The sequence below is a fragment of the Scyliorhinus canicula genome, chromosome 17 (genome assembly GCF_902713615.1).
Source record: "Scyliorhinus canicula chromosome 17, sScyCan1.1, whole genome shotgun sequence".
Taxonomy (NCBI): Eukaryota; Metazoa; Chordata; class Chondrichthyes; order Carcharhiniformes; family Scyliorhinidae; genus Scyliorhinus; species Scyliorhinus canicula.
Genome location: NC_052162.1, coordinates 28,957,617 through 28,970,217, shown reverse-complemented (window position 1 = coordinate 28,970,217; position 12,601 = coordinate 28,957,617). Strand labels below are relative to the sequence as shown.

The 12,601-nt window shown below is 57.2% G+C and overlaps 1 protein-coding gene across 1 annotated transcript in view; it reads left to right on the top strand.

Annotated features, from left to right (window-relative positions):
* The window catches only part of LOC119952038 (calpain-5-like), a 184,022-nt gene that overhangs the window by 158,562 nt on the left and 12,859 nt on the right, over window positions 1–12,601 (top strand). The window contains exon 10 of the mRNA XM_038775525.1: window positions 10,198–10,319. Within this exon, the coding sequence (XP_038631453.1) occupies window positions 10,198–10,319 (122 nt within the window). The remainder of the gene's footprint in view (window positions 1–10,197; window positions 10,320–12,601) is intronic.

Below are 12,601 nucleotides of genomic sequence, written 5' to 3'. Positions count from 1 at the left end.
TTCCTGGCATTATATTAAGGTTTCTTCCAGGGTCTGATCTAGAAATGACATGAATCATTAGCTGAATGGTAGTTTTAAATCTTTCATTGTACTTTGTTGATTTAAATTGGGGTTTCAACCAGTTCCCTTGAATATGAGATTATGATAGATGGAGCTACCAGACAGGGCATCTGGCTAAATATTCAAAGCTTAAAGTGGGCCCTCGTTAGCCTGCTGGATGCAAATACAATTGTGTTCCCATTCAAAATAAGCGGAAGAGAATTGAACAAGCTTAAAGATTTGTGACAAACATGATCAAAGCGCAGGTTAAGTGGCGATTGGGCAGGAGCAGCAGCAGCACAATCTCTACTTCCCTGAATCCAGTTGAAGAAGTAATACAGATGATCAGAAATTCATCCCAGGTCTCTATTTCTAAGCCTCACAGCCCAGGAGATCAAAGTTCAGACCTGCACTGAGCTAATGCTATTGTCAAGCTCAGTACTTCTGGGTGAGACAGGATAAAATTGGCAGTGGGGCATCTTTTATTACACTCCTGTATTATCTCGATACACTACGGAGTGTAATATGTGTTACTCAAACCTTGGTTACTGATGAGGTCTTCTGAATCTCGATGAAGAAGACTTGAACTCATCCAGTTGTAGCAAAAGATTTATTGAGTAACTGTAACAATAATTGCGTGAGTTCTTTACTTTAACACTAATACGAGTGATAAGGTTAACAAGATCTAACTACAGTAACTATACGTAACTCCACTAACCATCTGAACTGATCTGATACTGCCCTAGTCACAGTACACTCAAAAGAGCGGGAGAGAGACCCAATGCGGTTTCTTTTATACCCCTGTTGGTCCAGCCCTCTAGTGATCATGTGGTGCTACTGATTGCACATTAACCCCTTATGTACATGCACATACAGAGATCACTACAGGGCGCTCCCTCTTCACTTGCTACGTGAGAACAGGACCAACAACAGTCAGCACCCTGCCGGCAATTATCGGCAATGATTTCACAGAACCTGCGGCAGAAACATCTTTTGACTCAACTGGTCCATACCCTGGACGTGTCTCCTCCAGCCTCTTCATCATATCAACATATCCTTCTCTTCCTTTCTCCCTCGTGTATGTCTCAGAGGCTTCCTCTTCAATGCATTTATAGAATTCACCTCAACTACTCCTTGTGATCGCAAGTTCTATCTTCCTACAATCTTTAGGAAAGGAGGTTCCCCAAAATTCCTTATTGAGTTTACAGGTGACCATCTCACATCTCTGAACCTTAGTTTCGGTGCCCCGCGCCCCAAAGGTGGAAGCATGTTATCTGCGTCAGGCAGCACGGTTGCATAGGAGTTAGCACTGTTGTTTCACAGCGCCAGGGACCCGGGTTCGATCCCGGCTTGGGTCACTGTCTGTGCGGAATCTGAATGTTCTCCCCATGTCTGCGTGAGTTCCTCCGGGTGCTCCAGTTTGCTCCCACAAGTCAAGATGTGCTTGTTACGTGAATTGTACATTCTTAATTCGCCCTCAGTGTACCCAAACAGGCGCCGAAGTGTGGTGACTAGGTGATTTTCACAGTAACTTCATTATAGTGTTAATGTAAGCCTACTTGTGACAATAATAAAGATTATTATTATTAAACCACATGAGACAGAAGTGACTTCCATTGCCTCACCCAAGTTTTGAAGGGTATGGAAGGGTCCAAAACCGTCACAACTTGGGTGGATGGTGTCTGATTGGGGAAAATGTTGATATCTTCAGATGAGGACAGGAGGGGAAAATACTGAGCAGCAATGATATTTCAGTAAGGGGGGAAATGTGAAAATTGTTTCCTTCTGAAGGTGCCAGAAATTTTACATGTGCAGTTTCCTCTGTGAACCAAGGATGTGCTACATACATTTCTCCCCTACTGAAATATGGATAATATTTCAGTAACATACCCAAACCCAACTCCCAGCTCTCCATTTGTCCTGATGTGGAGATACCGGCGTTGGACTGGGGTGAACACAGTAAGAAGTCTTACACCAGGTTAAAGTCCAACAAGGTTGTTTCAAACACGAGCTTTCGGAGCACAGATCCTTCCTCAGTCCATTTGTCCTGGCCTCTTTGAAGTGCATCTCATTTCTTTAAGACCACCATATGAAGACAGGAGTCATATCAATAGCTGCCGGTTCAGGCCAGATCGGTCTCACTTCTGTGGTGCCCCTCTCCATTCCAGCACCCCGTCCTCCACCTCCACCACTAATTGAGAAGGAGACACTCTCGAGCGTCATTATAACCCTGATCTCGTTAAACTCCCCTCCCAGCAGGCTGACAATGGAATTGGGAACCTGGGATGGGATTCTCCGAAAACTGGCGCAATGGCCGGGATCCGGCGGCAAAAATGGTGCGGATCACTCCGGCGTCGGGCCCCCTCAAAGGTCGCGAAGTCTCCGGGCCCGAATGGGCTAGCAGCGGCGTGACGCCATTCACGACGACGCCACTCGCCGTGGACGCGGCGCATCACTTGACGCCACGCGGCATAATCAACACCGCTTGGCGTCATAGCACAATAGACGGCCCACCCCCCCCCCCGAAGATCCGCAAAGATGGCCGCCCGCCGTGCAGCCCCGAGGTTCCAGGAGCGCGACATCGAGGCGCTCCTAGACGCAGTAAAAGAGAGGAGGGAGGCCCTGTACCCCGGACATGGCCGTAGGGTTGCCCCACGCCTCAGCCGGCGCCTGTGGAGGGAGGTGGCAGAGGCCGTCAGCGCTGTGGCTGTAACACCGAGGACAGGCACCCAGTGCCACAAGACGGTCAACGACCTCATCAGGGCAGCCAGGGCAAGTCCCCCCTCCCCACTGCTGTGCTACACACACCCACGTGCAACCAACCCTAATCCTAACCCTAACCCTAATGTGCTGTGACCTCTGCCAATATGCACGCAACGGCTGTTGTGCAATCATATCACTGTCTAACACTGTTGCCCTTCACCCCTGGCACCCACCCGCCCGCCCCCCACAGGAGAAGCGTGCACACAACAACAGAGAGCGTCAGAGGACTGGAGGGTGCACAGCTGATGAGAGACCACTGACCGTCCATGAGGAAAGGGCCGTAGTACTGGTAGGCGGACCTGAGGACCGGGAGGTTGCCGATGCAGAGGTCGGGGGCACGCCAGCAAGTGAGCCACCCACGGCCCTTCCCCCTCCCCCATATCCCCCCTCTCCCATATCCCCCCTCCCCCATATCCCCCATTTCCCCTGATCACCGCCTGTGTGTCGAACCATGTATGCTGTATTGTGTATTGCAGGACCAAACGTCGAGGCACCCGTCCATTCGGATGCCGACGGCCCGCAGGATGCCCCAGGGTGGCCACGAGAGAGGGAGAGACCCGGCCCCTCTGCCGTGCGACGCCCACAGGCCACCCCAGGGCGGCCACGAGAGAGGGGGAGACCTGGAGCACCATGGAGATGATGCCCCCATCTCGTGCTAGTGCGGCGACGCAGGCGTGTGACACCCAGTGACGAGGGGAGCAGCCACAGGCCCCCATCGCAGCCGAGCCAGGCCAGCCCTACACAGGACACCACTAACCAGGACAGCCCTACCCAGGATAGTGCTACCCAGGACACTTCTACCCAGGACACCCCTACCCAGGACACTCCTACCCAGGACAGCCCTACACAGGACACTCCTACCCAGGACAGCCCGACCCAGGACACCCCTACCCAGGACAGCCCGACCCAGGATAGCCCTACCCAGGACACCCCTACCCAGGACAGCCCTACCCAGGACACCCCTACCCAGGACAGCTCTACCCAGGACAGCCCTATCCAGGACACCCCTACCCAGGATAGCCTTACCCAGGACAGCCCTACCCAGGACACCCCTACCCAGGACAGCCCTACCCAGGACAGCTCTACCCAGGACAGCCCTACCCAGGACACCCCTACCCAGGACAGCCCTACCCAGGACAGCCCTACCCAGGACACCCCTACCCAGGACAGCCCTACCGAGGACAGCCCTACCCAGGACAGCCCTACCCAGGACAGCCATACCCAGGACAGCCCTACCCAGGACAGCCCTACCCAGGACACCCCTACCCAGGACAGCCCTACCCAGGACAGCCCTACCCAGGACAGCCCTACCCAGGACAGCCCTACCAAGGACAGCCCTACCCAGGACACCCCTACCCAGGACAGCCCTACCCAGGACAGCCCTACCCAGGACAGCCCTTCCAAGGACACTCCTACCCAGGACAGCCCGACCCAGGATAGCCCTACCCAGGACAGCCCTACCCACGACACCCCTACCCAGGGCAGCGATACCCAGGACAGCCCTACCCAGGACACCCGACACAGGACAGCCCTACCCAGGACAGCCCTACCCAGGACAGCCTTACCCAGGACAGCTCTACCCAGGATAGCCCTACCCAGGACACCCCTACCCAGGACAGCCCTACCCAGGACACCCCTACCCAGGACAGCCCTACCCAGGACAGCCCTACCCAGGACACCCCTACCCAGGATAGCCCTACCCAGGACAGCCCTACCCAGGACACCCCTACCCAGGACAGCCCTACCCAGGACAGCTCTACCCAGGACAGCCCTACCCAGGACACCCCTACCCAGGACAGCCCTACCCAGGACAGCCCTACCCAGGACACCCCTACCCAGGACAGTCCTACCCAGGACAGCTCTACCCAGGACAGCTCTACCCAGGACACCCCTACCCAGGACAGCCCTACCCAGGACAGCTCTACCCAGGACAGCCCTACCCAGGACACTCCTACCCAGGACACCCCTACTCAGGACAGCCCTACCCAGGACACCCCTACCCAGGACAGCCCTACCCAGGACAGCCCTACCCAGGACACTCCTACCCAGGAGAGCCCAACCCAGGACAGCCCTACCCAGGACAGCCCGACCCAGGATAGCCCTACCCATGACACCCCTACCCAGGACACCCTTACCCAGGACACCCGACCCAGGATAGCCCTACCCAGGACAGCCCGACCCAGGACACCCCTACCCAGGACAGCCCTACCCAGGACAGCCCTACCCAGGACACCCCTACCCAGGACACCACTACCCAGGACACCCCTACCCAGGATAGCCGTACCCAGGACAGCCCTACCCAGGATAGCCGTACCCAGGACAGCCCGACCCAGGACAGCCCGACCCAGGATAGCCCTACCCAGGACACCCCTACCCAGGACAGCCCTACCCAGGATAGCCGTACCCAGGATAGTGATACCCAGGACACCCCTACCCAGGACACCCCTACGCAGGACAGCCCTACCCAGGACAGCCCTACCCAGGACACCCCTACCCAGGACAGCCCGACCCAGGATAGCCCTACCCAGGACACTCCTACCCAGGACAGCCCGACCCAGGATAGCCCTACCCAGGACACCCCTACCCAGGGCAGCCCTACCCAGGATAGCCCTACCCAGGACAGCCCTACCCAGGACACTCCTACTCAGGACACCCCTACCCAGGACAGCCCTACCCAGGACAGCCCTACCCAGGACACCCGACCCAGGATAGTCCTACCCAGGACACCCCTACCCAGGGCAGCCCTACCCAGGACAGCCCTACCCAGGGCAGCGCTACCCAGGACACCCCTACCCAGGACACCCCTACCCAGGACAGCCCCACCCAGGACAGCCCTACCCAGGACACCCGAACCAGGATAGCCCTACCCAGAACACCCCTACCCAGGACAGCCCTACCCAGGACACCCGACCCAGGATAGCCCTACCCAGGACACCCCGACCCAGGACACCCCTACCCAGGACACCCCTACCCAGGATAGCCCTACCCAAGATAGTGCTACCCAGGACAGCCCGACCCAGGACACTCATACCCAGATAGCCCTACCCAGGGCACCCGACCCTGGACACTCCTACCCAGGACAGCCCTACCCAGGGCACCCGACCCAGGACACTCCTACCCAGGACAGCCCTATCCAGGACAGCCCTACCCAGGACAGCCCTACCCAGGATAGTGCTACCCAGCACACTCCTACATGGACAGCCCTATCTAGGACACTGACACACATGACACCGAAATACAGGACAGTGAGACACACCGGACGGGTGGAGACGAGGCGCCACCCCAGGGGACCATGGACTCAGAGTCAGACGATGCTTACGACACAACACCACTGCTATCTCCAACACCCTCCACCATTGCAGAGACACTCACCTCGGTTGGGCACTTTAGTGATGAGGCTTCCGGTACACTCACTGGTGCGCACAACACAGCCGTCCCGGCACAGCAGGTGGAGGTAGGAGCAGCAGAGGGGCCGGGAGGTCGGAGGGCATCTTGGCGCAAGTGAACATCTGCCACCCAGACGGGTCCCAGGTTCCTGGAGTTACCACACCCACCCATAGACCCGATGCAGCCACCAAACCTGGGACGAAGGAAGAGGATGATGGCTGGCTTGCCGCGGCTGCAGACACAGGTGGAGGAGTCCACCTGTGTCCAGGAGCTGGGAGTGGTGCCGGTGTCACCCAGGCTGAAACCGCACGGGTGGCGTCCGCGGAGGAGGCAATGTGTGCGACGGTTTCAGACATGGGGAGCAGGATGCGAGGCCTGGGGCGTTCCGTGAGGGCGGCATGTGTGGCCCAGGACATGGCTTCCCTCTCACAGGAAGCCATGAGCCAGCGGCAGATAGCAGAGACACTCAACGCCGTGGCCCAGTCTCAGCAGGCAGTGGCCCAGTCTGAGCAGGCAGTGGCCCAGTCTGAGCAGGCAGTGGCCCAGTCTGAGCAGGCTGTGGCCCAGTCTCAGCAGGCCATGGCCCAGTCTTTGCAGGACATGGCACAGTCCCAGCAGGCAATGGCCCAGTCTCTGCAGGCCATGGCCCAGTCTCTGCAGGCCATGGTGCAGTCCCAGCAGGCAATGGCCCAGTCTCAGCAGGCAATGGCCCAGTCTCTGCAGGCCATGGCCCAGTCTCTGCAGGCCATGGCCCAGTCTCTGCAGGCCAACGCTGAGGGCATCGGCGCCATTGCCCAGGTCGGCGTCGCCCAGGCACTGACAGGGATGGCCAACTCCCTGAGCTCCATGGCTGCAAACCTGCCGACCCTTGTCGATACCAGCACGGGCCTCCAGGACTGGCAGCGCCTGGTGTCGGGGGGGGGCGTCGGATGGCCGGTCCGTTCGCACCCCCGACCCATCTAGAGGCCCGGGGGCCATCGGGCACCCCGAGGGAGGAACAGGTGCTGGGGCCCCTTCCGGGTCCCCCTGTACGGGAGGTCCCGGAACACCGCGGCACCTCGGACTCGCCCCCCCCCCCCACCTCCTCCCCCCCCCCCCCCCCCCCCCCCCCTTTCCGTCCCAGGTGCATCTGGTGGGCAATGGGCAGGACAGGCTGACAGCTCGCCATCCCAGTCGCCTGAGACGTAGCCTGGTCCATCTAGGCCGGGCCGCCCCAGGAAACAGCCGCCAAAGGGACCCCGAGTCACAGGGCAGGAATCACAGGAGTCCACCTCCAGTTCTGCTGTACCATCTGGGGAACCACCTAGGTGTAGCCAAAGGGCCCGTAAGGCCAAACAATTAGACACTGAGTAAGTTGGCATGGGTGAAGGGCACAGACGGGTTTTAGGGTTTAGGGCACGTGTATGGACAGTTTGTAATTAAAATCACTTTCACACCTACAGAAGCTGCCTTTGTGTTCTGTCCGAAGCGTGCGGGGGTGTCATGTATGTTGAGCGCCAATGTGTGTGTGTGAGGGATGGTCTTACATCGGCCCCAGGTGAGTGTGCCCCCCCTCCACCTGGGCGCCCTCTCCATCCCCCAGGGCAAAGGACGGGACCGTGCGCTGCAGTGTCACGGCCGCATGCAGGGATGGTCTGGGTGGATGGTGGTACTGTGGTCATGGGTCAGACATTGTCCAGCGATGTGGAGCCAGGAACTCATTGCAGAGTGGGTCGTCATCATCCTCCATGGCCTGTAATAGACACGCTTCCACCGCCGACCGTGTGAGCCCGGCCCGTCATGCCGCAGGTGGATCTGCAATGGAGGGGGGGTGTGCATGCAGGTGGGGTGGCGGTGGTTGGTGATGTGTGGGGGTGGGGGTTCAGGGTGTTGGTGCTGGGTGGGTCAGGGGGGCCTTAGGGTGTTGATGCTGGGTGGGTCGAGGGGGGGGGGGAGTGAGGTTGGTCGGATGTTGCCATGGTGTGCGGTATGTGGCCATACTCACCGATTCGCACGCCCCCGAGTCAGTGAACCGGGCGGCTATCAGCCTGTCCCGTGCCCGCTGGCCCAGCCGGTAACTGTGGGCAGCCACCCGCCCATGTCCAGCCCGTCTGTCCTGACCATTGCCCCCATCTCCCTCATCTGGGGAGGTCTGCACCTCTTCCTCCTGCTCCTCCACTCCCCCCTCCTCTGCCTGCGGCACATCGCCCCTTAGCTGGGCTATGCTGTGCAGGACGCAGCACACCACAATGATGTGGCCGACCCTATCTGGAGGGCCACCAGAGATATCCAGGCACCTGAAACGCATCTTCAGCAGCCCAAAGCACCTCTCTATCACACCCCTGGTCGCTGCATGGGCATCATTGTAGCCGTTCTCCGCGTTACTCTGTGGCCTCCGTATAGACATCATCAGCCACGACCGCAACGGGTAGCCCCTGTCACCCAGCAAGCTGCCCCTCAGCCGGGGGGGGCATCCCTCGAACATGCCGGGGATGTAAGACCCCGACAACATGTATGAGTTGTGAACTATTCCCGGGTACCGGGCGCAGCGTGCAGGATCATCATGCGGTGGTCGCAGACCACCTGGATGTTCATGGAATACGTCCCCTTCCTATTGGTGAACATAGCCCTGCCTGACAGGTCCCCACTCGGTGCCTGGACATCGGTGCACCGGTGCATCCAGGCAGTGACAGACGCCCTTTATGCCATTGCGGACAGCTACAGTTCCCTGATGCTCCTCTGCGTTAGCCTGCGCCGCCTCTCTGCCACGCTCCTCCTCCTCCAGGGCAACATGTAGAATAGAGGCTGCCGCCACGGTGGCCAACATCGCTGGCTGATCAGATAACATGATGGTCTGCGGGGGTGGGGGGGGGGGGGGGGGGAAAACGACAACATGTCATCATTGCCCGTACACCCCCCCCCCCCCCCCATTCCCCATCCCCGAGCAGTCAGGAGCCATGGGCTGCATGGGCGCAACTGTGGGAGGCTGGCACCTGGCCAGGCAGATGACCTCCCTGCCCCCCCCCCCCTCCCCGGCACTCTCCCCCCCCTCCCCGGTACTCTCCCCCCCCTCCCTCCCCGGCACTCCCCCCCCCCCCCCCTCCCCGGCACTCTCCACCCCCCTCTCCAGCACTCGCACTCTCCCCCTCCTCCCCGGCACTCTCCCCCCCCTCCCCGGCACTCTCCCCCCCCTCCCTGGCACTCTCCCCCCCTCCCCGGCACTCTCCCCTCTCCCCGGCACTCTCCCCCCCCCTCCCCGGCACTCTCCCTCCCCTCCCCGGCACTCCCCCCCCCCCCCCCCCCTCCAGCACTCGCACTCTCCCCCCCTCCCCGGCACTCTCCCCCCCTCCCCGGCACTCTTCCCACCCCTCTCCCGGCACTCTACCCCCCTCCCAGGCACTCTCCCCCCCCTCCCCGGCACTCTCCCCCCCTCCCCGGCACTCTCCCCCCCTTCCCGGCCCTCTCCCTCCCTCCCCGGCACTCTCCCTCCCCCTCCCGGCACTCTCCCCCCCTCCCCGGCACTCTTCCCACCCCCCTCCCGGCACTCTACCCCCCTCCCAGGCACTCTCCCCCCCTCCCCGGCACTCTCCCCCCCCTCCCTGGCACTCACCCCCCCCCTCCCAGGCACTCTCCCTCCCTCTCCGGCACTCTCCCTCCCCCTCCCGGCACTCACCCCCCATACAGATGGTGGGGATAAGGGCTGCAGCATAGTGGAACTCATTAATACCATTGAAAAAATATTTGTTTCATTTAGGACTCCATTCTCCACGTCAACATGTTAAGATTGCAGCCAATCGTAGTCCTATGTTCTCATTATGACTCAGATGTAATATTAGCATGCCAGAATAGAGCATAAAATAACTGAATTAACGGGACTAAATTGTACTATACAGTCAGTCTGTGATCAGTTACTGAGGCAGTTAAGTACGAGCCTGGGCAAGGGACTTAACAACAAAATAGGACAGTGGCTAGAGTGTGACCACGTGCTTGATAACACTTTTTCCATTCTGTCCTGACCTTTAAACCTAGGGAGCTGACCATTGACAAGCCAATGATAACATGCTGCAACATTATTTTTCGTTATCCAAGGATTGTTACCCAGGTGGAACTTCACCGAGCAACTGACCTACCAAAGCTAAATTCATCTGGAGGTATGTCCAGTGAATGACTTCCTTTGTGGACATAAATTTACAATGGTTTTAAATATGTCAGATCCATGGATTGACTTTGAATTTCTGGTGATATTGGTGTGGTTGAAAATAAACCATTTATTGAGAACCCATAGCTATATACATCTCCAAGGTATGACCTTATCTAGGTGTTACCATCGTGCTGACATCTCTCACACGCTCACTGCACCGTTCTTTCCCCTGTGTATCTCTCTGCATCATGCTGGGGCAGCATTGTTCTCCAGTCCCACAGTAATCCTTGCTATACCAAACAATCTTATATATACCTCCCCCAGGTCTCTACCCAACATATTAACAATACGATATTTGTTTATTCGCTTTGCCTTCTCCCCTCCTTAAGTCTCTGACTTTATAAATTCAGATAGTGGGGAGGCTTTATGGCTCTTCCAGATCTCATTCCCTTCCAATTCGGAGGAGTAGCAGTCCCTGTCTGCCTGACTTTCTTGGTTTGCATTGTAATTGTAATACTTGCTGTTTCCAGTCCTTGGGTGCCTTCCATCTTATTTTTGTTTTGCGCTTCTTCATGTTGAATTTCTCTTTATCAACCGCCTGTCCTCTGTGGACAGATACCATTTGCTTATCCCGTTCTTCCAGAGGGAATGTTCACTGCGTTCATTCCAAAAATGGACTCAAGTTTTCTTTTTCCGTGCGGTCAGCCACATTCTTCCCAGAAGCTGATGTTTCAAAAATTGAACTTTCATTTCCGTTTATTTCACTATTTCACTCAGCTATTTGTTTCTGCTTTTCTTTTCCAATTCTTTTTCAAGTCTATACCCAGCCACATCTCGCCTTCCCCATTTTAACCCCCTTTCCGCCCCCCGATCACTCCCCTTTGCTGACTCCTCAATCCTCCTTAAAGAAATGGATAAACAGCTTCCCCCGCCGTGTGAACCCCTCTGCCGACCCTCACAGAGCGAACTCGACCTTTTCCAGCCTCAGGAGTTCTGTCAGGTCACTCACCCACACTCCCTCTTTTGGCAGGTTGGAGTCGTGCCACCCTAGCAAAATCCATTTCCGGGCTATCAGGGAGGCGAAGGCCAGAACGTTGGCCTCTCTCATGCTGTTCTTGCATTGCTTTGTCGCTGATAGTTCCGATGCAGCTTTTTCTGAACTAGTACTTAATATTTTTATTAACTCTTCATATTTTTACCACATCACATATGGATTCTTCAGAGTCTTTCTTTTTTTTAATAAACAATTTTATTGAGGTAGTTTTTGGCTTTATAAACAGTTACAGACATCATCAAAAAGAAAGCAAAAAAGGCAAAAATGTGCAAACATCCATGTACTTTCAATACTTCCATCGTAACATATTGCACAAGCCCGCTCCCCTCCCACCGGTACTACCCGCCATATTTTCCCTCATACTCTACTCTACCCCCCCCCCCCCCCCCCCCCTCCCCCCCACCCCCCTGCTGACGCTCACTCTCCCGCAAAGAAGTCAATAAATGGTTGCCACCTCCGGGTGAACCCCTGCACAGATCCCCTCAAGGCGAACTTAATTTTTTCCATACCCAGGAAACTCGACATGTCCGCAAGCCACCACTCAGTCTTCGGGGGCTTTGAGTCCCTCCACGCCAATAATATTCGTCGCCGGGCTATCAGGGAAGCAAAGGCCAACACATCGGCCTCTTTCTCCCCCTGGACGCCCGGGTCTTCCGAAACCCCAAAAATTGCCACCCCTGGACTCATCACCACCCTTGTTTTTAGCACCTGGGACATGACCCCCGCAAATCCCTCCCAGTACCCCCTCAGCTTAGGGCATGCCCAAAACATGTGAACATGGTTCGCTGGTCCTCCCGCGCACCTAGCGCATTTGTCCTCTATCCCGAAAAATTTGCTCATCCGAGCCACCGTCATATGGGCCCGGTGAACGACCTTAAATTGGATCAGCCCGAGCCTAGCACATGTCGCGGTCGAATTTACCCTACTCAGGGCCTCTGCCCACAGCCCATCCTCCATTTCCCCGCCTAGCTCCTCCTCCCATTTAAGTTTCAGTTCCTCTGTCTGGGACCCTTCCTCCCTCATGAGCACCTTATATATACCCGAGACTCTGCCCTCCCCTTCTTCCCTCCTAGAGACTATTCTGTCGAGGATCCCCATTGGCGGGAGGCGAGGGAAAGATGGGACCTGCCTACGAACAAAGTCCCGCAACTGTAGGTATCTAAAATCATTTCCCCTTACCAACCCAAATTTCTCCTCCAAGCTCCTCAAACTCGCGAAGCTCCCTTCCAGGAACATAT